Here is a 27,486-nt window from a genome sequence, read left to right as displayed (position 1 = left end):
TCTCTCTCTCTCTCTCTCTCTCTCTCTCTCTCTCTCTCTCTCTCTTCATGTAGGGATTCTAAGATTATTTGTACCAAGAATAATAATATAACATTGAATAAAATTATAATTAAGTACAGTTTAATGCACTTGACTGATTTGCTTAATTTAGAAATGATAAAGTTTATTCTGTTTTGACTTGCCATTTCAAAGACTACATTTTAACAATACTACACTTCATTAGAATGTATGTGATCATTTTGACCTCAGATGAATTTCTTCATGCATGTTAGTGTTTTGATAAGTATGGCACTATTAGCAGTGTGTGTTGAATTATTTTACTGGGTTGATATTAAACAGAATAATATTAAAGAGCATCTGCTTTCTAAAACTATATAGAATCATACTTGTGAACCAGTTTGACACAAGACTGAAAACTGAGGTGATATTCCTATTTGTGGCTTATAATAAATAATTTTGTTTGCAATTCCATCTTGTGAATTTATTGAACTCTGTTTGTCAATCTGTCAGTATTCTGTTTTGATGATGTTCAGATTCTGAAGTGTTTACTGGTTGTTTGGTGATTGTGTTTGTGCAAGATTTATTATTAATACTAATTTGATCAATATTTACAGAAGTCAAAATAAAAGCACAGATGGGTGAAATGCTATTTAAATATATGGATTAAAACGTACAATGTGTGAAAACTATACTGGGTTTAATTTAATTAAAAGACACTTAGTAAATTTGTCTGTTTAAATTTGAAAAGGTCACGAGCCTCATTTATTAAACACATCCTAAATTCCATGGATTTTTTTCTGTCAAAAGTGAGAACAAATAGGGATTTAGTTGCTATGGAAATTAATAATCAGTAATTCAGCATTGTTTATAAAAACAAATAGACATTTACAATATGCATTAATATTATCATATGCTTTGTGAAGAGTATGTCACTTGAATTATCTGAATATACGTGTAAATTTTTTTTTCACATTGTGATTAAATTTAAAAATGGCTTTTTTTTTTTGCATACAGATGGTTTTATAAATTGTTTGTAGAGACATTTAGGAAATTCTGCGCACATCTTTATAAATGAGGCCACAAAACTAAAGCTATTTTTTATCAGATGTCACTCTATGAACCATAAAAACACCTGCAGATGAAGGAAATAATGAAACAAGACTGTGAAGTTGTGAACCTCACTAAAACATTTCCTGAGATCACTGTTGGTTCTCTGTTTGTTGACTCTGTGTAGTTTTACTGTATCATGAAGCTCCTGTGAGGACGCTGAACATCTGCTGATTGAGCTGCTCTATTCTGAGAGGAACACAATCACTCAAATATGAGTTTGACTGTTTGACTCTTTATTCTCTGAAATGAGTCAGTAGAGTTGGACTCATGGAGAGATGAGGTTTGTTCATATTCATCCGTTCACACTGAGACTCTCAGCAGTCAAACTGAGCTCTGAATGTTTGAATCAACTGTTGACTCTGTGATGAGACGCAGTGAATGATTCATTCTGAGTTGTGTCCTTCAGTGTCTCTGTCACTCAGCTGCTACTGAACCTGTTCTCTGCACAAGATTCCAATTAGAACACTTTCTTTTCAGCCTGGTGCCACAGTTGTTTTAAATCTTTTATTGTTGTTCTAAGGAGCCACTGTGAAGTTTCTAAGAGTGTTGCCATAGGAGAGAGCTATTCAGCTCTAGTCATGGAGGGCCAGTGCAGTTTGATTCCATCTCTGTTAAAGGAAAACCCTTTCCAGTCCCACTTTGTGTATCTCCAGACCTGGGGTCAGAGTAACAGTCCCCAGCATGCACTGCAGATCAAACTGATAATCAAAATGATTGTTTTACTGTTTAAATATGTTGTTGAACGAGATACAAACACATTTTATGCCTCGTTGAGTTGTGTTATATAGACATAATGTGAAGCATTTGTCTCCATGTGGTTTGAGTGCTGGAGGTCAAGAATACCACACTGATGTAATTTAATAGCAAATTACTAAATATATGATGTATTGATTGAATTGTAATCTTATTACTGCATGTTTGGACATAATGGCAAATATCAAATCATATCATAAAAAAGAGAATCAATGTCATATCGTATCATGATGAAACTGCTGTTTATTACATACTGTACTCCTCAAGTGTACCACACCATGGTCCATATTTCCAGTCTCCACTGAACCAATACACTGATTTGAAGAACCTGTAATAACAAATGAAGAACTTTCTGAATCTCCAAAGAACCAAAAGTAAATAATAATTACAGTAAACATATTTAATCATATCCTCTGATCAGCAGCTGCAGTATCTCTCAGCTGTATCAGTGCAGTCACTGTGACTCTGACTGACGGAGGTTTTTGTACGACTCTTTATCACTGTGTGAACACATATTTATTGTTTGGATAGTGGAAACTCTGACAGTAATAATCTCCTGTATCTTCAGTCTGGACTCCACTGATGCTCAGAGTGAAATCACTGTTAGATCCACTGCCACTGAATCTAGATGAAGTTCCAGTGTAACGGCTTGTTGCAGTATATATGAGGAGTTTAGGAGCTTCTCCAGGTTTCTGTAAATACCAGGCTAAATGATTACCATTATACACTGAACTGCTGGTTTTACAGTTTATTCTGACTTCTTGTCCTGGTTGAGCTGCTGTTATTGATGGACTCTGAGTTACAGTGTACTGTCCTCTACACTCTGAAAGAAAGAACGAGAATGACATTAAGAAACAACTGTAAATGATTAATATTTTACACTTCAGAGAACGAATAATCATAATTAAAACTGTATTACACAAACCTTGAGCAAACAGTGTGAGAGTCCAGATGAGGATGATGATGTTGTTCATTGTTGTTGTTGTGTCTTGTGTGATGATGAAGATTGTGTTCTGTTCTGCTCTCAGTCATGAAGTGTTAAACTCACAGCACTATAAACTCTCTCAGAGCACTGAAGCATGTGCTGATGATGCAAAGAAGAGGGCAGGATTTACAACAGATCGAGCTGCTACAAGACTGATATACTAGACTAGAGTTACAGAATATATTACTCTATAAATTCTATTAGATGAATCAACACCACTATAAGAAGAGAGTGAATTGTGAGTCTGTTCATAAAGTATCAGGACTGACTGTAAATCTCTAATCAGAGTTCATGGTGTCACTCTGTCTGTCATCAATCCTCGAGTGAGACTGAAATTGTAAAATGGACAGAAAACATTCTGTTAAAAATGGTGACAGATGGAAACTTTAGTTTTAGCTGGAGACTCACTACAAGCCCAGATACCTTTTTCGTTTCTTTTCTTTTCTTTTCTTTTCTTTTCTTTCTTATAAAAACGTAACATGAACAAATGTCTCTTGATTATTTTGTCTGAAGCTGCAGGTTTTTCTGTGAATCATGACTGAGCTTCATATGAACAACAGAAGAATCATTCTGAGAAACTCCATGACATCATCCATGATGAAAGAGGTCAAAGGTCATCTCAGAGGTCATCAAATATATTTATTAAAAAAAAATGCAAGCAGATGACAGGATAATGAGTGAGAAATGTAGGATTATGAATTCAAACTGAATCATGTAAATTGCATTACTGTAATAAAAACTTCCACTGATTATGAAAAGAATGTCATTGTTTATCAAGCAATAACAAATATTTAGAAAATATTGTGTCTTTGTTCTTACTTCATGACAAGCATTTTGTCAAACTAAATGTCTGAGTGTTGTCAGCAGCTGAGGTGTTTCTGCTCTCAGTGTGTTGAAGTGTTGTTTCTCTCTCTGCTGGAGTTTGTGTTCACTCGAGTGGAATAGAGGTTTTTGTACGAGTGTTTCATTCGATTGTATCACTGTGGTGGACTTTCGGTGGAGGAACTAAACTGGTGCTCGGTAAGTCTGGCTCTTTTAACTGTCTTGTACAAAATTGTTGAAATGTTTTTTAAATGATTTTAATATTTAATATAAATTATTTTATTGTCACCTTAAGAGCTTCAAAATAACTTAATTATATAAACTCAGCAAACAATTATTGTCCAAACACATTACTATAATGTGTCACTTTGAGTTTCATCAGTTTTATCATTTAGTTTGACAAAATGCTGATTTATTTTCATGCATTTTTACACTGATCATATAAAGCTAATTTGTTTGTAGATATTATACATGAAAAAAGAGATTTGTCATCAGAATGTAAATATATTTTTTGTAGTTCAAAGATTTTGAATCTCTTTTGCTAATATTGTGCATTAAAAAAAACATACAAAATACAAAATATATAAATGTTTAGAAATGTTTTTGAAATATTATGAAATAATTTGCGTTTGCATTGTAATAGTTTGAAAAGTGTAAAAAAAAAAAAAAAGTAAAATCTAAAGTCCGTAAGAACATTTTAAGTTCAAGTGAGATATAATGTAAGAACTTTATGACGATATATTAAATTATACTGAAATTATACCAGTCAGTGTCGTTGTACATTTGGTTTCATTTTATGATGTTTCATTTATATAGTATAATATGTATATAGTGTTTGTGTAGTTTGTATATTGTGTATATATCAGCTGCAGTGATGATGAATTAGATGAATGATGAGATTGTTGTGATTTTTACTGCAATCCACACGTCTGCTGCTGAAAGTGATGTTGAAATGATGTGAATGCTGCAGGGCAGAAGAGTGCTGGAGCTGTAGTGTGTTTTCTTTGTGTTTGTGACTGTGTTGTGTTTGTCTCCTGCAGCTGGTCCCACAGTGAAGCCCTCAGTGTCTCTCCTGCCGCCCTCTTCTCTGCAGATCTCTGGAGACTCAGCCGCACTGCTCTGTCTGCTCAGCTCTTACTCTCCACAGGGGGCGCTGGTGAGCTGGACACTGGACGGCTCAGAGGTCACCGAGGGGGTTGTGACCAGCGCAGAGAGCGAGCAGGACGGCCGCTACAGCCGCAGTAGTGTCCTGACCCTCAGCAAAGCACGCTGGGAAGAGGGAGAGCTGTACGTCTGCAGAGTAACACATGATGGAGCTCCTCATGAAGCCTCGTTCCACAAGAGTCGCTGTTAGTCGCTCGCAGTGCTGATGTTTCTCCAGTGAGCGCTGCTCTCTCCTGAAGATGAACGTATCTGAGTGTCCTGTGTGAGTCAGGATTCACATGAGTCTAGTGCTGCAGCTGTAGTCATTTACAACTCAATACTGAAAGAGAGCTCTAGTGTCAAAGCACTGGCTGATCTTTCAATCTGCTGTGTTTGCTGCAACATTCAATAAAGCTTCTCAACAAACTCCATTTGTGTCTGACAACATCATTCAACTAACAGATGAAGATGCATGTAGTGTTTGTCCAGGTGTTTTTCAGAAGCTCGATCAGTAAATCTAGTCAAATAAAGCTCTTGGGGTTTGAACATGGTCTCTGGAGACAGAGCTGCTCTATTCTGAGAGGATCACAATCACTCCACACTCACAATGTAAATGAGATTTTCAGTCCACACTCCCAGTGTCTCTGTTTGATTGGTTACATGATCTGAACTGGAACAGACCAGTTTCACTTCTGCTGTAGTCAAGCAGCCCAGATGAAAAGGAAATGTATTTAAATTGTGCTTTTTTGGATGTACTTATATTTAAATCATAAAATATTAAATGCATATTAAATGTATTATTTTGAAAGAATAATATATCAAGCATATTTCAAGATGTGCTTAAGATCAACTAAGATCAGCCTATTTGCAATATATTTTAATATATTAAATTGTGTTAAATTGAAAGCACAGTTACATTAAGTGCAATTTAAGTGTATTTCTTTACAATTAATTTAAAATATTCAAAAAGATACTGTAGGTGGATCCTTTTGCACAAAAATTAAACAAAATAAATCAATGTCCAGGCACTCACATTTTTTATTCTTAGACAGGGCTAAATTTTAAAGAAGACACCAACGTGTATCAGCCCAAACAGGACAACGTCGGGGTGTGAGAAAATAGAGAATAAGAAATAGGTAAATAGACACACCTGTGACAATAAAAACAAGTGAACAATACAATATACTCACAAAAAATCCCAAAATGATAAGGTTAAAAAATTATGCATATATCACAATTGAGCAAATAAAAATAAATTAAAAACCACCGACAGATAAATCTGACAATTACAGGAATGGAGAAAAATCAATTTCTTAATTAAGACCAGGATATAATGTTAATGAAAATTAACTAGTCAAAGTCTACTTGCACTGAATGTGCTGGTTTCGGCCTCATCAGCACCTGCAGTCATGACCTCATCTCCAAAATCAAACACCTGAGATTCAGAAAACAAGCACAAAAACTAAGGGTACTCAAAGTGATATGCCACAACAACAGGTTTATTATAAATGAATGTCTGCAGTAATAAAATATTTGTGAATATAGGGAGTGTATGTGCATAATGTGTGTGTTTGTGCACGCACACGTGCGCATTTGTGTCTGTGCATGCACATTCATATGGTTGTGTGTCATACAATAGCCTATAGTGCCCAGTTTAATGCTTTCTACCAATTTTAATATACCACCACAGCCACATTTTATTGCTTTGTTTGGATGTGAGTGACAGATCAGCTTATGTATTGTCACTGCAATTGATTCTCAACTGGGGTGGGGGGCAGTGAGATCATTTTAGGGTAGCATGGGATGCAGATTCTTTGAGAGAGAAAAAAAAATCCATCACTTTTGGTTTAATTTCCATTAAATTCATTTAATTAAATAAATGACATGACATTCATTTAATGTGAATGACATTCATTTCCATTTAATTCATTTTCTTGAACAATGTGATATGCTTTTTTTGGTTCTTGTCAGGTTCCCCTTCAATGACAAACACAGGTTGCAGCAGTGGATGCACAATGTCAAGAGAAAGAGCTGGACACCAAACAAGCGTTCTCGCCTCTGCTCCCTTCACTTCACACAGGACTGTTTCCTCCCTGTCTGGGGAGGAAACACCCTTAAACCAGACAACCATCGTGTACATATCTGTCTATATTTTTCATATTGCATACCCATGTGTTCTGCTCTTATAATGCTACTGTTAATACACTGCACATTTCCTTACTGAAAACCATTCCACTAGGTTAACTGTATACTACTGTATACACTGCACTATGACATTTACTGTTTATACTACACTACCTGTCTATATTGTACTTTTTTGCACTTCCGGTTAGACACTAACTGCATTGAATTGTTTCTGCACTTGTACTCTACATATTGACCATAAAGATAAACCTAATCTAAAGGTGTCTTGAGGTATCACCTCCCTTATCAATATTCAGTAGACCACTGACTTTGAATATGTATCATTACGAAGATCTAAACCATAAGTAATAAAACAACATGACATTTCTGTCAAAGTATATCTAGACCCACCATTCACTGTCTGTCATTCAGCTGTTATTTGTCGGAGATTTTTCTGTCAGTGTATTCAAGGTAAGAACCAAATAATTTCATACAATATATACAAAAGTGAACATTTTAATTAAAATACATTGTTTTCAAATCATAATGTTTAACAAAACATATGTTCTTGTCAAGTTAGAATTTCAGTTAGACATCCAGTTCCCTAAGATCGCGCCAGTTTCCCCCTTATTTATGACCAAAGTGATAAGAATTACTGTATGCTATCATTTAAAAAAATTTATTTATTGTGTCCAAATTGATTGGATTTGAGAATCTAGCTTTAATATTTTACCACTGTTTTACGATATCCGACAAATGCAGTCATTTCTTAATTTGTGTCAGGTGTACATACCAAACACCCAAAATGAAAGCAGGAATTTTTGAATTTAATTACGAGACAAGACTGTTTAATCTTGTCTGCTTCGGTTTATTTTGTGATCACAGAACAGTGCATACAGCGACCACTTTAGCTTTAATTCTAAAAGTGTTCACATTTAGGGAAATATTTGCATTCTCAAATGTTTAAATTGACATTGTAAATTTTTATAAATGTCTATTTCATTACAGAACAACAAGTTTCCATTGAATCATGAGACCCTTTCCTGTGCTCTTTTCCCCCTTCATCCCATCCCCCACCCCTCCCTCCTGAATCCAGCCGGCGCCATCACTCTCCATCATTCAGCTGTAATTTTCCAGGGATTTTTACTGTCAGTGTTTTCAAGGTAAGAACCTAATAATTTTATACAATATAATAAAAAATTAGAATTGTAATTAAAAACATTGTTTTCAAAGCATAATGTTTAACAAACATCTTCTCAGTTCAGGCGGCCAGTCAGAAATTTGTGAGCCCTCTCTCATGTCATGATTGAGTTTATCCGAAAATCATACGAAGGCAGTCACACACAAAAATGCACAGAAACCATTTGTGTATGACAGAATATTATATTCGATACCGTTATTGTATTTCCTGAAAAATGTCAAAGTGGAGCTAACTCCTTCTTTGTTGCAAGAGCTCAAATATGGAATTTGATTTAATCTCACTTTAAAGCTCTTTATTTATTTTACAGGAATCTTGAAAAAAAATGCCCTTACAAACCCAATTACCAGAAGAGAGGCAGAAAAAACAGTGTCAAAATGGCTAATCAGTGCCAGGGATGGGAGGAAATCATACTGCAAGGGGACATGTTGGAGAGCAAGATGGGTAAAAGTCTTAAGATTTAAGTTTTAAAAGGGAATACAAACTTTAAAAAGACATCATAGCCAACCGATATTGAATCATGGGCTTTCAAACTTTTCCTGGGTGACACTCAGCCTACATTTTAAAACCAAATAAAGGTTTTAAAATGTAGGCTGAGTGTCACTAATTAAACTAGTAAATGCAAATTGTACGACATGATATTTTATAAACAAAGTTTGGGAGGAAAACATTCAAATGGTCTTTCTAATTGTAATGATTATCAAGGAGGTGAGAAAGCAAGTGCGAGTTTATAACATTTATTAAATAACACCACAAACAATGAACACGAAGACAGGAGATACATGGAATCTTGAAAGTCAGGGAGATATCCGGGAAGAGGCAAAGCTCACGGGTGATCCAAGGTGTGATGGTGAGTTGGCAGCAGGAGAGTGTGACACAGGAACTGCGGGGGAAGAGCTGTGAAGGTGAGTGGTGAGATCCGGGGATGAGGAGGAGTGGACGGGGTTCCGGATGTAGAGGTGTATAGACAGATTGACTGACACCTTTTGTAAAGCCGAGGTCTCGCTTTATTCACCATACAATCGTTCTCTTATTTCCGTCTTCCGCTCATCATCCCCCAGACCTCCTACGTCATCTCTTGAAGACAGCCACAAGATAGATAACAAATAAACATCGATATAATCTACACCGGAGACAGGACAATCCAACGACGAGAAGCACATAAACGAGAGACACATCAAGTAACACTTAGATCGACAAACAACGCTGTGACAAACACAAGACGAAAGACAGGGCAATATGTAGGGAAAGGGTAACAAGTAGCAGCTGGTGATCATGAACAATTAGCGGAGCCGCCCACACGAAACAATCAGTGCTGACGCAAGACACAGACTTACTCCACCCACATGCAAAACCTGAGACCATGCTTTACCTTTAAGATGGCTTTAAAAGCTTTAAAAGAAGATGGCTGTTGACAGAACTCTGTGTCCCTCTGGAGTCTAAGGGCCTGGAGAACTTTTGTCATGCCCTGACATTTGTGCTTTTTTCAGTTTCTTATACACATCTAAATGGCTAAAGTCTAGTCTCACTGTAATCAGCACAAACTGAGCTATAATAATATGTGAGCAGCATGTATGTACATGATTGGCAATAAAACACATACAGAACATTGGTTCCCGGGACTTTTGAGAACTGGAGCTTGTAGCCTAAAATTTCTATTTCTAAATCATGTGAAAATCATCTTGTTTACTCACTTACAGAAAACAATATATTGATTTCAATTTTCTAAGACACTTTTTGTTGGTAAAAGTCATATGCGAGTAGGCGTCAACTATCATGAATATCATTGTGATTTACACATGAGAAGACAAAGGCCTGCATAATGAGCTGCATAATGAGCCTTTCAGTCAGGTTTGTCACTGAGAGAGAAGAGTTACAAGAAAGAATGTGAGGACAAAATAATGGGTTTTATGGGTTTCAGCTGTCGCATTCCTTGTGTCAAGCCACTCTTGAACAACAGACAGTGTCAGAAGCGTCTCGCTTCAAAAAGGACTGGACTGCTGCTGAGTAGTCCTAAGTTATGTGCATTGATAAAAGTAAATTTAGCATTTCCTTTGGATATCAGGAAGAGAGGAGAGGCACACAATCCACGTTGCTTGAGGTCCAGTGTAAAGTTTCCACAGTCAGTGATGGTTTGAGGTGCCATGTCATCTGCTGGTGTTGGTCCACTGTGTTTTCTGAGGTCCAAGGTCAACACAACCGTATACCAGGAAGTTTTAGAACACTTCATGCTTCCTGCTGCTGACCAACTTTATGGAGATGCAGATTTCATTTTCCCACAGTACTTGGTCCCACCACACAGTGCCAAAGCATCCAGTACCTGGTTTAAGGACCATGGTATCCCTGTTCTTAAGAAAATCTATGGGGTATTGTGAAGAGGAAGATGCGATATGCCAGACCCAACAATGCAGAAGAGCTGAAGGCCACTATCAGAGCAACCTGGGCTCTCATAACACCTGAGCAGTGCCACAGACTGATCGACTCCATGCCACACCACATTGCTGCAGTAATTCAGACAAAAGGAACCCCAACTAAGTATTGAATGCTGTACATGCTCATACTTTTCATTTTTATACTTTTTAGTTGGCCAAGATTTCTAAAAATCCATTCTTTGTATTGGTCTTAATTTATATTCTAATTTTCTGAGATACTGAATTTGGGTTTTTCCTTAGTTGTCAGTTATAATCATCAAAATTTAAAGAAATAAAAATTTGAAATATATCAGTCTGTGTGTAATGAATTAATATAATATAAAAGTTTCATTTTTTGAATGGAATTAATGAAATAAATCAACTTTTTGGTAATATTCTAATTATATGACCAGAACCTATATATACCCGGGCTAGAGCCGACTTGCCACAACCCTGCTCCTCACTCTCGGCTGGGGATACAGGGAGAACTTTGGGTTTGGGCTAAATTCCAAGCTCTGAGCCCTCGATCCCCTTGGACAGCACACCAAATACGATTATTATATTTTTTACTCTATTCAATCATTTGTAACTGTGAACTCATGAAAGCCACTGCTACAGGTAATTGGACAATATCAATTTATTAAAATGCTTTGTGAAATTCTCTTAAATATTAATAGTCAAAAATGTAGGACTCATAAAATTAGGACTGACATGCCCATTATTTAAGTGAAAGTGAAAGTGACATACAGCCAAGTATGTTGACCCATACTAGGAATTCGTGCTCTGCTTTTAACCCATCCAAAGTGCACACACACAGAGCAGTGAACACACACACTGTGAACACACACCCGGAGCAGTGGGCAGCCATTCATGCTGCGGCGCCCGGGGAGCAGTTGGGGGTTCAGTGCCTTGCTCAAGGGCACCTCAGTCGTGGTATTGAGGATGGAGAGAGCGCTGTACATTCACTCACTTTTTAAGAGTTTCTCCTAAATCTGCAATTTAGGAACTATTAAGATGTTAATATGTTTTGTGAATACGGCCCCAGAATATCAGTATATTAATAGAGCTATTTACAATTATATCAAATGTTAACAAAGCAGAAGCATTTGCTTGACCAGCCGCAATAGCAGCACATTGCAAAATTATTTATTTACCTCCAACACTTGCAAGAACACAATGCTTTGCTCTTGCTCTCCGCATCTCCCCAATCAATTCCTCCTGGGAAATTGCTCTAAAGGAAGTATAAACACTCAAAAATACAGAGACTATCACTTAATTTTCATAATGTTTCTTTCTTTTTATACTTTTCACAAATCAGTGCACAGGCTATTTGGTCTCATGTGAGAACTCCGGTCACACAGTCGTGATCTTATTATTTCCTTGTCACTTCTCATGTGTTTTGTTGTGAAACATAGTTTGCAGGCAGGACTGAGTTGTCGGCGATTGTTCCTCTTGAAAAGTCATGCAATATGTAACCCCGTCCACATGCAGACTGAACAGTGTCTGAGCGATACCCCAGATACTCATGCAGTCTGAAAGGAGCTGTGATCTGACTACTTTGAAAATCGTGCAGTGTGAACTCGGCATAAGGTACCTCACAAAACTGATTTTGGACAGACTAATGATGTAATAGTTTAATGATCTACAACAAAAGAGAGAGATCTTTGGTGACAAAGTGAATATTTAATTAGTACAATACTAATTTCTCACTGGAAATGACTTCAAAAGTGTTAAAAGTTTGTCAAAATGTACATTTTGTACAGCCTGTATGTGCAGTGCTATGAGTGTTCCAGGAAACCCCTGATCTATAACTTGATGTGGGGCACCAAAGGGTAACCTGAAACTCTGTTTGAACTGTGAAAAAGGGAATAAAAAAAAAGTGGCACAATGATTGTCCATTATTTTTTTTCTTTTCAAAGGGCCGTTGGGAGAGCGAGGAGTGAGGAGCTGCGCTAATGTTGTTTTTTGTTTGTGAAAACCTTTATTTTAGAGATTTCAGATATGCATATAAAAACAATACAAGTTTTACCAAATAAAGTTTTTCAGGAGTTTTAAATGGCGACTTCACCCAAAAATTAAAATTCTGTCATTAATCTCTCACCCTTACGTTGTTCCAAACCGGCAGGAACTTTGTTCACCTTTAGAATACAAATTAAGATATTTTTGATGAAATCCGGGAGCTCTCTTTTTTAAAACCTAGAATGTTAGTAAAAGCATCCTTAACCCTTAGGGTACTAAGCCCTTTTTGGTCCGTTTTCTCTATTTTTACATTTCGGCTTATAAACCATATGTAATGATGATGGACCACCATGTATTTGGTATCGATGGATTCAGAAGACCCTAAGCTACCATAAGCATGCATGCAATATGTTTATAAAGGAAGTATGAGTGAAAAATTGTACAATAAACTAGAGAATTTCAAAACAAAAATGAGATTTTTGTCATTTATTACTGAAAATCCTACCTCACACAACAAAAGTGAAAAGTTTTTGACCCAAAAATATATTTTTCAAACCCTTTGCTTGACAGAAATGGGTTAATGTTCAATCAAATGTGTAAAGAACAATTCAATAATTAACTTTATTTACAAACAGTCCTAGGCGTTTTTTCATTTTTGGGACTAAGCCCTTTTTGGTCTGTTTTCTCTATTTTTACATTTCGGCTTATAAACCATATGTAATGATGATGGACCACCATGTATTTGGTATCGATGGATTCAGAAGACCCTAAGCTACCATAAGCATGCATGCAATGTGTTTATAAAGGAAGTATGAGTGAAAAATTGTACAATAAACTAGAGAATTTCAAAAACGAAAATTAGATTTTTTTTTGTCATTTATTACTGAAAAACACACAATATAGAACAGTTTTTGAAAAAAAAAATTTTTTTCAAACTCTTTGCTTGACAGAAATGTGTTATTGTTTAATCAAATGTGTAAAGAACAATTAAATAATTAACTTTTTTTACAAACAGTCCTAGGCATGCCAGTGAGCAAAGCAAGGCCAGGAGGTCTTGTTGTACACTTTGCTTGCCTTGCAGTGCTCACAGTACTTTCTGACATCTGCAGGCTTGTGTGCAGGGTTTGCTGGGTCCAAGGGACAATGAGTAGGGGTGTGCGGCGAGTTGTCCTGTCTGCATCCTGCATCAGAGCAAATACACAATCAAACTGGAAGCTTTTTTTGTGTCAAAATTCAATGTAGAAAAAATAACTCCTGTAACCCTATGAAACTCCACTGTACACTAAAAACACATTTCACCTCTCTTGACCTGAGCAGTTTACTTAGTTGAGTAAGTCAGTCTATTGAAACAAATTGCACACCACTCTTGAACTGAGTTTACAGGGAAAGAGTAGTATGGTACACTAAAACAAATATTTCATGCCTCAATCGCTATCTGACTAAAAATCCAAAACATATACATACTCAAGATGTATGATATAATAAATTATAATGATAAAGAGGTTATTTGAAGTTACATACCAGTCCTCAAATGGATCTTCCCCATCCTGGTAAAATACTTCGTCATCTGTGTAAAAGCTGTCTGCCTTCCTCTGATTGGGTTAGAAAAATATTCCTCCCAGCGGTTTTTACATTGGTTGTTGCGTGTTGAATCTGCCTAACATAATAGTTTTCATTGGCCTGTTTACGCAGTGGTATTGCGCAATAAGGGAAGCGTGTTTAATATACAAACTGGATACCGCTGTTTTCAGTGGAATCTGAGGAAGACGGCAAAAAAACCGCATCTCTCTAGCATTAATAGTTTTTGAGATAACTACACATTTGTAAAAGTATGCCATTTTGGGCGGTACCGCCCAATCCGTCCCCAGAGGGTTAAAATAGTCCATGTTACTACACAGTGGTCAGAGAGCTCTCTGATTTCATCAAAACTATCTTAATTTGTGTTCTGAAGATGAACGAAGGTCTTACGGGTTTGAAACAACATGAGGGTGAGTACTTAATGAAAGAAATTCTATTTTGGGGTGAACTAACCCTTTAAAAGTTGAACTTTTTTTCTTTCTTTAGATTAGTTGTTTTCTAAATTTATAAATGTACAAGTCCTAATAGTCATGTTCAAATTATTATTAAACATTGCTTAATAAAGTAAAGCATGAACTACTGATTTCTGTTCATTGAATACATTTAACATTTTATTGTAGTTTAGTGGATGGAATGGAATGTTTGTATTCAGGGGTTTACTGTACAATAAGGTAACCCAAGCCAAAAAATATGGTAGCCCATATATATACCCGTTGTGACCCATTAGAGCCCTAGATAAGTACGATCTGGGCCCCATCATTAACCCATGTGGGAGGACCCATGTGAGTCCTAAATGGGATCTACCTGGGCTACCCATATGGGCTTGATATGGAGCCCACCAAGAGCCCATCATCAACCCATGTTACATCTGTGATCATGAAGTCAGTTGAGACACTGGTCTTGGCCTATCCGAAAGACATCACTGAACACTTGCTGGATCATCTTCAGTTTGCCTACAGAGCAAACAGGTCTGCTGACTATGCAGGCAACATGGGACTGCATTATGTTCTGAAATATCTTGATAGACCTGGGAATTACACAAGGATTTTATTTGTGGACTCCAGTTTGGACTTCAATACCAACATGCCTGAGCTTCTCTCAGCCAAACTAACCCAGTTCTCTGGGCCCACCCCAATCTGTCAGTTCACTTTGCTTATAAAACACAGGGCAGCAGCACACAAACATTTTTAATTATGAAAAAATAAAATATTAAAATGTAAAGGATTATTATTGTGTAGGCTACATAAATATAAAAATACCTACATGCCATAATATACTGCCATTGCATGCATCGGAATTAGGCTACCTATTGCTTGCACATGAGCAGCTCCATTTCATCTCCTAGCAAAAGTGGATTCGGACATGCCCTGAGTGCACCTGCGCTGTGCGCTTTAGACCATGCTCTTAGATTGTTAAAATAGAGCAAAATAGGAAATAATTTCTCTTCTGTCATGATATTGTGTTATTAGTGTTTGTGATCTGATCGGTTTTGTGTGTGATTATGTTTATATGAGCAGCTGCAGTATCTCTCAGCTGTATCAGTGCAGTCACTGTGACTCTGACTGACGGAGGTTTTTGTACGACTCTTTATCACTGTGTGAACACATATTTACTGTTTGGATAGTGGAAACTCTGACAGTAATAATCTCCTGTATCTTCAGTCTGGACTCCACTGATGGTCAGAGTGAAATCAGTTCTGGATCCACTGCCACTGAATCTAGATGGAGTGTTTGAATCTCTTTGGTTTGCTGAATGAATCAAGCGTTTAGGAGCTTGTCCAGGTTTCTGCTGATACCAGGCCATACAAGTATATGAACCTGTACAGGCATCTCTCACTTCTAAATTTGTTTTGCAGTTTATAGTGACTGATTCACCAATCTGAACTGTTTTAACAGAGGGAGTCTGAGTCACAGTCACCTGCCCACTGAAACCTAGAAACAGACTTTGAGTTAGAAAATACAGGTTCCGTGTGATTGTGTATCATTCACTATTGATAACATTATTATTATTTTTTTTAAATACAATTTAAATTAATTTTATTTTACCTTGTATACATATACACAGTGTCCAGATGAGGATGATGATGTTGTTCATTGTTGTTGTTGTGTCTTGTGTGATGATGAAGATTGTGTTCTGTTCTGCTCTCAGTCATGAAGTGTTAAACTCACAGCACTATAAACTCTCTCAGAGCACTGAAGCATGTGTGACAATGTAAAGAAGGGGGCAGGATTTGCAGCTTGAGCTGCTAACAAATGTAGAATTTGGACTAATCAGGCACACAACTATTTGTTATATTTAACAAACAATATCTAATGCCCCCTTATCTAACCATAGGGTCTATGGACCTTTCCACAAAAGTGCAACTATCACCTCAAAAAAGGCAGAACAGGCCTCTGGTTCCATAGCAACCAAAGCCACACTATCTGATAATAACACTAGGTTTATGGTGCCCAGCAACTCTTAACTCAAGTCTCTCAAAAAAACACACATAATGCACATATAAAGGGACTCTTCTCTAATTAATTCATAGAAAAACCTTTCTTTTAATTAATTCATATTTACTTTAGTGCATTGTGTATGCTGTTACTGTTCTTGTATATTGTCTTTTGTGTACTGTATATGTTTTATACATGCTTATGATGAGTCACTAGTTCATATAACATAATCTTTATGAGGTTTGGTATCTATGAGTTTGTATTTTCATGATCTAAATGAGAGTTTATATTATATTTTGATACCTATGCAACACATTAGTTTTATAAGAATCTTAAAGATTCTTCTCCTGAACCCCACAATCTAATTTCATATGCAAGACACCATACTAGAAACAAAGATGTAAAACTTCCCTCCAAAAGGTACCGTTCCTCATTGGCTCACTCAAATCCTGTTATATTTACATGATAACTAAGTCTGCTGAAAATAAACCCTTTTAGGTAGAAACTAACATGCACACCCTAGCAAAATACTAGAACATGGTAGAAATATCTAGCAACATGCAAGCAACATAATATAAATGCCTATATGCTATAATGCTCTATGCTGGCATGGTTATCAAGTTAAGTTTATTCAAGTGCAGTGTGAATATAATATCAGGATTTGATTGTACTTAATTGTACACTTGATTACTTGTTTTTTTATTTATTTTTATATATAAATGAAATCATTAAATAGAAATACACATGTAAATTAAATGACTGAACAACAACAAACACAAAATTGTAGTAATGTAGAAAATATGCTTCAAAGACTGAAAAAAAAAAAGAAAATCTATCATTGACTTGCTGACGTGCACGAAAACCAGCCATGTACTGGACCCGGTAATAACGACTCTCTCTTTCTCGCTCCAAGTATATTATGTAAAGTGTATTATTATACACTATAATAATTGTTATTATATAGTTGTCTGGAACGTAGCATTAGGTTAACATTTTAATAAATCAGCGTGTACTACTATTATAAACCATTCTTTTAAGTGACATTTCAGCATGGGACAAACAGGTATTGACTCCCAAGAAGCACTTAAAGCACGGCTACGTGCGATTGTGTTAAGTGCAAAATGCAAAATGACTCTAAGATCAATAGTAATTGAGAAACACAGCCCAAGTCATCAGAAGTTAGTCCTACATCCATACTACACTCGATTGTAGCTGATTGAGCCAGTGACTCCTCCGAGAAGAAAATAAAAGAAAACCAATGTGTCAGGTTAGTACTCGGAGGCAGAGGTAAGTGGATTCAACACAGTCTTTATTTACAATATGGGAATAGTGAGAGGGAAGGAAGTGCAAACTTGCTGCAGTGTCTCTGGAGTTCGTGTCCGTGGCAGTCGGGTGAGTTTGTTTCTCTGAAAGCCAGGCGAGTATGCTAATAGATCGAGACGTCAAAGCCACACAATACGAGATTCCAATCCTTGTCTCTTCTCTTGCAGTGGGAGTTCGATAGTCGAAGGATCACTTATGCACCCAGGAGATATCAAGGAACGTAGGGGAGTTCAGATCACGGATTATGCCTAGAGCGTTCTGGAGACAGGAGAACAAAGACACACAGGTTACTTTCTCAAATGTGAGTATACTTTACAGCAGGAGTCTTCGTGAAGATGAGGTGAGTCAGAGACAAGTTCACGAGGTCGATCACTGTTGGAGGCTTGACAATGCACTGGGGTTTCCGGAGGTGTTTTATAGTGCAGGGGTAATGGAGATCAGGTGCTGGTGATTAGAATTCGGGAGAGATTGAGCGCTGGTGATTGGTTGGAACCGGGTCTGCCCGATCCCTGACACAATGAATGTGTAACTCGTTCATAGCACAATATTGGTAAATAAACAATATTGCTATAAAACAACAACATAATATTATTGTCAACATTATTATTCCACCTTGAATAAATACTCCTACAACCGCAATAATAATAATAAGCGCAGAAATTGTAAGAAAATTTAGCGGCATAATTTATTCACACCACAATGTATGCTGGGAACCATGGTTGGTTTCTGAGCTATGGTGGCACCCATCATGCACTGTGACATGAAGCGTTTTATTGATTGAAAGTGTCAGAGCTTTAGCTTATATTTTACAGATAAATACCTGCAGAAACAGTACGTATTACAGAACATAACATATTATGAACATGTGGTGACCTGGGGAAATTTTCCATTTTATTAATAGTTTTTGAAGTTCAAACTGTCATGTGAGTCACATCAGGCCTCGGTGTGTGATCTGTCTGATAGTTCTTCTATTCGTTGATTTAGATGAATAAGACAAATAAATACTGGCTACACTTTACAATGATCACACAATTAATGATTATATAATGTACTGTATACACCTATTAAATAAGTGTGGTAAGTTAATAAATAAATAAATATTGTATTAAATCTCTCTAACTTTTGCTATAATATTTGTGTTGTCATCCATCAGCAGCTGCAGTATCTCTCAGCTGTATCAGTGCAGTCACTGTGACTCTGACTGATGGAGGTTTTTGTACGACTCTTTATCACTGTGTGAACACTGCTTTACTGTTTGGATAGTGGAAACTCTGACAGTAATAATCTCCTGTATCTTCAGTCTGGACTCCACTGATGGTCAGAGTGAAATCACTGTTAGATCCACTGCCACTGAATCTAGATGGAGTTCCAGTGAAACGGGTTGTTGCAGTATATATGAGGAGTTTAGGAGCTTCTCCAGGTTTCTGTAAATACCAGTGTAACCAATTACCACTATACACTGAACTGCTGGTTTTACAGTTTATTCTGACTTCTTGTCCTGGTTGAGCTGCTGTTATTGATGGACTCTGAGTTACAGTGTACTGCCCTCTACTCTCTGAAAGAAAGAACGAGAATGACATTAAGAAACAACTGTAAATGATTAATATTTTACACTTCAGAGAACGAATAATCACAATTAAAACTGTATTACACAAACCTTGAGCAAACAGTGTGAGAGTCCAGATGAGGATGATGATGTTGTTCATTGTTGTTGTTGTGTCTTGTGTGATGATGAAGATTGTGTTCTGATCTGATCTCAGTCATGAAGTGTTAAACTCACAGCACTATAAACTCTCTCAGAGCACTGAAGCATGTGCTGATGATGCAAAGAAGAGGGCAGGATTCACAACAGCTCAAGCTGCTACAAGACTGATATACTAGACTAGAGTTACAGAATATATTACTCTATAAATTCTATTAGATGAATCAACACCACTATAAGAAGAGAGTGAATTGTGAGTCTGTTCATAAAGTATCAGGACTGACTGTAAATCTCTAATCAGAGTTCATGGTGTCACTCTGTCTGTCATCAATCCTCGAGTGAGACTGAAATTGTAAAATGGACAGAAAACATTCTGTTAAAAATGGTGACAGACGGAAACTTTAATTTTAGCTGGAGACTCACTACAAGCCCAGATACAGTACCTTTTTCTTTTCTTTTCTTTTCTTTTCTTTTCTTTTCTTTTCTTTTCTTTTCTTTTCTTTTCTTTTCTTCCTTTTTTATAAAAATGTAACATGAACAAATGTCTCTTGATTATTTTGTCTGAAGCTGCAGGTTTCTCTGTGAATCATGACTGAGCTTCATATGAACAACAGAAGAATCATTATGAGAAACTTCATGCCATCATCCATGATGAAAGAGGTCAAAGGTCATCTCAGAGGTCATCAAATATATTTATAAAAAAAAAATGCAAGCAGATGACAGGATAATGAATGAGAAATGTAGGATTATGAATTCAAACTTAATCATTTAAATTGCATTACTGTAATAAAAACTTCCACTGAATATGAAAAGAATGTCATTGTTTATCAAGCAATAACAAATATTTAGAAAATATTTTGTCTTTGTTCTTACTTCATGACAAGCATTTTGTCAAACTAAATGTTTCTGCTCTCAGTGTGTTGAAGTGTTGTTTCTCTCTCTGCTGGAGTTTGTGTTCACTCGAGTGGAAAAGAGGTTTTTGTACGAGTGTTTCATTCGATTGTATCACTGTGGTACACATTCGGTGGAGGAACTAAACTGGTGCTCGGTAAGTCTGGCTCTTTTAACTGTCTTGTACAAAATTGTTGAAATGTTTTTTAAATGATTTTAATGTTTAATAGAAATTATTTTATTGTCACCTTAAGAGCTTCAAAATAACTTAATTATATAAACTCAGCAAACAATTATTGTCCAAACACATTAGTATATTGTCTCACTTTGAGTTTTATTAGTTTTATCATTTAGTTTGACAAAATGCTGATTTATTTTCATGCATTTTTACACTGATCATATAAAGTTCATTTTTTGTAGATATTATACATGAACAAAGAGATTTGTCATCAGAATGTAAATATAATTTTTGTAGTTCAAAGATTTTTAATCTCTTTTGCTAATATTGTGCATTAAAAAACATACAAAATACAAAATATATAAATGTTTAGAAATGTTTTTGAACTCTTATGAAATAATTTGCATTTGCAGTGTAATAGTTTGAAAAGTGTAAAAAAAAAGTAAAAACTAAAGTCCGTAAGAACATTTTAAGTTCAAGTAAGATATAATGTAAGAACTTTATGACGATATATTAAATTATACTGAAATTATACCAGTCAGTGTCGTTGTGCATTTGGTTTCATTTTATGATGTTTCATTTATATAGTATAATATGTATATAGTGTTTGTGTAGTTTGTATATTGTGTATATATCAGCTGCAGTGATGATGAATAAGATGAATGATGAGATTGTTGTGATTTTTACTGCAATCCACACGTCTGCTGCTGAAAGTCATGTTGAAATGATGTGAATGCTGCAGGGCAGAAGAGTGCTGGAGCTGCAGTGTGTTTTCTTTGTGTTTGTGACTGTGTTGTGTTTGTCTCCTGCAGCTGGTCCCACAGTGAAGCCCTCAGTGTCTCTCCTGCCGCCCTCTTCTCTGCAGATCTCTGGAGACTCAGCCGCACTGCTCTGTCTGCTCAGCTCTTACTCTCCACAGGGGGCGCTGGTGAGCTGGACACTGGACGGCTCAGAGGTCACCGAGGGGGTTGTGACCAGCGCAGAGAGCGAGCAGGACGGCCGCTACAGCCGCAGTAGTGTCCTGACCCTCAGCAAAGCACGCTGGGAAGAGGGAGAGCTGTACGTCTGCAGAGTAACACATGATGGAGCTCCTCATGAGGCCTCGTTCCACAAGAGTCGCTGTTAGTCGCTCGCAGTGCTGATGTTTCTCCAGTGAGCGCTGCTCTCTCCTGAAGATGAACGTATCTGAGTGTCCTGTGTGAGGCAGGATTCACATGAGTCTAGTGCTGCAGCTGTAGTCATTTACAACTCAATACTGAAAGAGAGCTCTAGTGTCAAAGCACTGGCTGATCTTTCAATCTGCTGTGTTTGCTGCAACATTCAATAAAGCTTCTCAACAAACTCCATTTGTGTCTGACAACATCATTCAACTAACAGATGAAGATGCATGTAGTGTTGGTCCAGGTGTTTTTCAGAAGCTCGATCAGTAGCAGTAAATCTAGTCAAATAAAGCTCTTGGGGTTTGAACATGGTCTCTGGAGACAGAGCTGCTCTATTCTGAGAGGATCACAATCACTCCACCCTCACAATGTAAATAATATTTTCAGTCCACACTCCCAGTGTCTCTGTTTGATTGGTTACATGATCTGAACTGAAACAGACCAGTTTCACTTCTGCTGTAGTCAAGCAGCACACAGACAAACTCACCATTACATTTATAGGAGAGGGTGAAAATATATAGACACATTTATACAAGTAATAATAACCATACATCAAGAATGAATCATTTTGACTACAAGTATGTAAGATTTTAAATCTTTCTGTGGGTCAAATGGAAAGCATCACGTCCAGAAGCGACTAAATGCAGTCTGTTCAGTTTGATCGACAGGATTCATATATTACACATAAAACATGATGATTATATTAAAACAATGACTCATTCTCTCCAGAAATACAAGATTAATGTTGATTGTGATGATATTGTGTTATTAGTGTTTGTGTTTATCAGTGTTGTGTGTGATTGTGTTCATCAGCAGCTGCAGTATCTCTCAGCTGTATCAGTGCAGTCACTGTGACTCTGACTGACGGAGGTTTTTGTTCGACTCTTTATCACTGCTTTCCATTTGCATCCATCTCGCAAATCTCCGCTCTCTACCCAACAAAACGGATGAACTCCTTCTGCTTTCTCGGACAAATAAGGATTTCTCTCACTCTGCTGCTCTGTGTTTCACGGAAACCTGGCTGAATGACGCCATACCGGACAGCGCGCTCCATCTGCCGGGCTTTCAGCTGTTCAGAGCGGATCGCGACGCAGAATCAACGGGGAAATCGCGCGGCGGCGGGACATGCTTTTACATCAATGAACGGTGGTGTACAGATGTAACTGTGTTAAAGAAGATGTGCTGTCCTGATCTAGAAATGCAGTTTGTCAACTGCAAGCCGTTCTATTCGCCGCGGGAGTTTCACTCGTTCATTCTGGTTAGTGTTTACATACCTCCTCAAGCGCATGTGAGCTCAGCTTTACAGAAACTCGCTGATCAGATCACAGACACAGAACAACAACACCCGGACTCTGTTTTAATCATTCTTGGGGACTTTAATAAAGCCAATCTCTCCCGTGAACTGCCAAAATACAGACAGCATGTTACCTGTCCCACCAGAGACAGTAATATACTGGATCACTGTTACACCACAATAAAGGATGCATATCACTCTGTTCCACGAGCAGCTTTGGGACGTTCTGATCACTGCCTGGTTCATCTCATACCGACCTACAAGCAGAAACTTAAATCTGCTAAACCTGTAGTAAAGACTGTGAAGAGATGGACCAGCGAAACAGAGCAGGATTTACAATCTTGTTTTGACATCACAGACTGGAGCGTTTTTGAAGCTGCTACCACCGATCTGGACGAACTCACAGAGACTGTAACATCCTATATTAGTTTCTGTGAGGATATATGCATTCCTACCAGGACTTATTTAACATTCAACAATGATAAGCCATGGTTTACAGTAAAACTCAGACACCTTCGTCAGGCCAAAGAGGATGCCTACAGAAATGGGGACAGGGTCTTGTACAATCAGGCCAGGAACACACTGAACAAAGAGATTAGAGCGGCTAAAAAGACCTACGCTAAAAAGTTGGAAGACCAGTTTACTTCCAACGACTCTACTTAAGTTTGGAGAGGACTGAGAGCCATCACAAACTACAAGACACCATCCCCTTGCACTGAGGCTAATCAACGACTTGCTAACGACCTGAATGAGTTTTATTGTAGATTTGAAACCCCCAACACCCACTCTGACCATCTCCCTACACAACCATTAACACCTCCTGCAATCCCCCTCTCCATACCTCCTGCTCTTCAAATCTGTGAAGATGATGTGCGCCAGGTCTTCAAGAAAAACAAAAGAAGAAAAGCACCAGGCCCAGATGGCGTTACACCAGCCTGTCTGAAAATCTGTGCTGACCAGCTGGCCCCCATCTTTTCACAGATCTTCAACAGATCTCTGGAGTTGTGTGAAGTGCCTTCCTGCTTCAAACGCTCCACCATAATCCCCATTCCAAAGAAACCCAAGATAACAGGACTTAACGACTACAGACCTGTGGCTCTAACGTCTGTCGTCATGAAGTCGTTTGAAAAACTGGTTCTGGCTTATCTGAAGGACATCACTGGACCCTTACTGGACCCCCTGCAGTTTGCGTACCGAGCAAACAGGTCCGTGGATGATGCAATCAACATTTCATTGCACTTCATCCTGCAACATCTGGACAAAACAGGGACTTGTGTGAGGATCCTGTTTGTGGACTTTAGTTCGGCTTTCAACACCATCATCCCAACAACCCTCCAGACCAAACTGACCCAGCTCTCTGTTCCTAGCTCTATCTGTCAGTGGATCACCAGCTTTCTGACAGATAGGCAACAGTTAGTGAGACTGGGGAAATTCATGTCAAACAGCTGCTCCACCAACACTGGTGCCCCTCAGGGATGTGTTCTCTCCCCTCTGCTCTTCTCCCTGTACACCAACGACTGCACCTCTAAAGACCCCTCTGTCAAGCTCCTGAAGTTTGCAGACGACACTACAGTCATCGGCCTCATCCAGGACGGTGACGAGTCTGCTTACAGACAGGAGGTTGAGCAGCTGGCTGTCTGGTGCAGTCTTAACAACCTGGAGCTGAACACGCTCAAAACAGTGGAGATGACTGTGGACTTTAGGAGAAACCCCCTTGCACTTTCCCCACTCACCATCATGAACAGCACTGTGGCTGCAGTGGAGTCATTCAGATTCCTGGGAACCACCATCTCTCAGGACCTGAAGTGGGACAATCACATTGGCTCCATTGTGAAAAAAGCCCAACAAAGGTTGTACTTCCTTCGCCAGCTGAGGAAGTTTAACCTGCCACAGGAGCTGCTGAAACAGTTCTACTCAGCCGTCATTGAGTCAGTTCTGTGTACTTCAATTACTGTCTGGTTTGGTTCAGCTACAAAATCAGATATCAGAAGACTACAGAGAACTGTTCGGACTGCTGAAAGGATTATTGGTGCTCCCCTGCCCACCCTCCAAGAACTGTACACATCCAGAGTGAGGAAAAGGACTCAGAAAATCACTCTGGATCCCTCACATCCAAGTCACCCCATCTTTGAACTTTTGCCATCTGGCCGGCGCCTCAGAGCCACAAATACAAGAACAGCAAGGCACAAGAATAGTTTCTTCCCCCAGGCAATCTACCTCATGAACAGTTAAATGTTTCCCACTTAAACTTATGCTTATGCAAAAATGTGCAATATCCTTATATTTATTTGTTACCCCTCCATCCTAGAACATTTCTGCATCTCACTCAATCCTATTCCATTATCATCTATAGCACAATTGTTTATACACTTATTTATTTGCCAATTTGTAATTCTCCTGTAAATTATCTTTTTTTTTTTTTTTTTTTTTTTTTTTTTTTTGTCTGTGTGTTGTTGTCTCTGTTTACTGGAAGCTTATGTCACTAAAACAAATTCCTTGTATGCGCAAGCATACTTGGCAATAAAGCTCTTTCTGATTCTGATTCTGATTCTGTGTTAACACATCTTTACTGTTTGGATAGTGGAAACTCTGACAGTAATAATCTCCTGTATCTTCAGTCTGGACTCCACTTATGGTCAGAGTGAAATCACGGTTAGATCCACTGCCACTGAATCTAGATGGAGTTCCAGTGTAACGGGTTGTTGCAGTATATATGAGGAGTTTAGGAGGTTCTCCAGGTTTCTGTAAATACCAGTGTAACCAATTACCACTATACACTGAACTGCTGGTTTTACAGTTTATTCTGACTTCTTGTCCTGGTTGAGCTGCTGTTATTGATGGACTCTGAGTCACAGTGTACTGTCCTCTACACTCTGAAAGTAAATAAATTGTATATTGATTAATATTTTACACTTCAAAGAATGAAAGAATAAATAACAACATTTAATAATACAAATTGTATCACACAAACCTTGAACAAACAGTGTGAGAGTCCAGATGAGGATGATGTTGTTGTTCATTGTTGTTGTTGTGTCTTGTGTGATGATGAAGATTGTGTTCTGTTCTGCTCTCAGTCATGAAGTGTTAAACTCACAGCACTATAAACTCTCTCAGAGCACTGACGCATGTGCTGATGATGCAAAGAAGAGGGCAGGATTTACAACAGATTGAGCTGCTACAACTAATACTGTTATATTTTTCTTTCACAATAATATTTTTAAATCATTTACTCATAATTGCATTGATTAATGTAAATGTAACATAAAATATTAGTTTTGTTCATTTGTTGTTGCACTGGCTGGTGTGACACTAGTCTTAGTCTTTATTTTGTCATGCAACATTTTCAGTTCTCTTACGAGAGTTCTCTCGTACTGCGTCTTAGCTAAGACGCTACGGGAAAAGTCTCTTTTCACGATACGCTGAAGCAAAAAATTATCCTTAATTTTGAATTATTGTAAAGCGCATTTGCAGCAGCACACAGCCATAGGCGAGACAGCTCGCTCGCTCATTGGCTGCTCTGCGGCAACTGCATAAGCCTATCGAGCCCAGGCTGATGCAACATCAGACAAAGGGCTTCGCGCCCTCCATGCCACTTCCCGCCGAAACGGGTGTGGCCTAGCCCTATAAAGGGAGCTCAAAAAGGCTGACTCACCTGATTTTTCATCTCTTCAGCGAAGCTCACGCATCGTTGATCACGAGAAGAAGCAACGCGTCGTCTGATAAGCATCTCAGCGGGACGAGCCATTCCTGAAGCTGCTGGCCAACGCCGCCTTCCACTGCCGTCCCTGCTGCGCTCTCCGGCGCCCATATCCTTTTCAATTCCTTTTATCCTGTGTGTGTTCGCCCTGCGACACACATTTGTAAAAGAGCTGCGTCTTTTTAAAGATGCCTTCTTGCGGCTCGTGCAGAGCCCCACTCAGCGAGGGAGACCGTCACGTCATCTGTGTCTCCTGCCTGGGTGAAGATCATGCAGCGCTCGCGCTCGCTGACGGCGGATGCCCTCACTGCGAGCTGTTGCCAATGGTGACTCTGAGGACTTGCTTGGCATTTTTCTCTGAGCCTGCATTCTCCGCTGCAGCGTACAAAGCGCTGCTTCCAGCAGATTCCGGAACCGTCTCCAGCTTAACCGAGCTCGCCGGTTCGCCCTGCTTCACCGGCCTCCCCTGCATCGCTTCCCGATGGTCAGCGCCCGCTGTCTGCCGCCGCGTCTTCCGAGGAAGTCGATCTCAGGGCCGCGTCTTGGGAAGAGGACACGTGCTCTCTGCTAGCTTCGGGCAGTGAGGGCTGGGCGAGCTCCGGGGATCTCGCGCCTTCTGCTCAGAAGCCCAGCAGACAAGCTGACATCGAGAAGGAGCTGATGCGAGTGCTCACGCTGGCCGCGACGAGCCTCGGCCTCGAGTGGTCTGCACCAGTGCCCCCC

At 38.4% G+C, this 27,486-nt stretch overlaps 1 pseudogene and 5 gene segments (V, D, J or C); 2 read left to right on the top strand and 4 right to left on the bottom strand.

The window, feature by feature from the left end:
- LOC132133603 (immunoglobulin kappa variable 1-8-like) overlaps nucleotides 1–27,486 on the bottom strand; it is a 141,965-nt gene that overhangs the window by 7,379 nt on the left and 107,100 nt on the right.
- LOC132133606 (immunoglobulin kappa variable 3-15-like) lies at nucleotides 1,908–2,858 on the bottom strand. The segment is given in 2 exon segments: nucleotides 1,908–2,686; nucleotides 2,789–2,858. Coding segments are annotated over 2 exon segments (375 nt in total).
- On the top strand, nucleotides 2,777–5,089 carry LOC132133602 (immunoglobulin lambda constant 7-like). The segment is given in 3 exon segments: nucleotides 2,777–3,473; nucleotides 3,770–3,868; nucleotides 4,711–5,089. Coding segments are annotated over 3 exon segments (504 nt in total).
- LOC132133719 (Ig kappa chain V region 3547-like) lies at nucleotides 15,545–16,235 on the bottom strand (annotated as a pseudogene).
- On the bottom strand, nucleotides 18,538–19,591 carry LOC132133417 (immunoglobulin kappa variable 3-15-like). The segment is given in 2 exon segments: nucleotides 18,538–19,396; nucleotides 19,499–19,591. Coding segments are annotated over 2 exon segments (375 nt in total).
- LOC132133477 (immunoglobulin lambda constant 7-like) lies at nucleotides 19,785–21,956 on the top strand. The segment is given in 2 exon segments: nucleotides 19,785–20,222; nucleotides 20,493–21,956. A coding segment is annotated over 1 exon segment (393 nt).

The sequence above is a fragment of the Carassius carassius genome, chromosome 50, assembly GCF_963082965.1.
Source record: "Carassius carassius chromosome 50, fCarCar2.1, whole genome shotgun sequence".
Classification (NCBI taxonomy): domain Eukaryota; kingdom Metazoa; phylum Chordata; class Actinopteri; order Cypriniformes; family Cyprinidae; genus Carassius; species Carassius carassius.
This window is presented reverse-complemented; position numbering and strand designations above follow the sequence as displayed.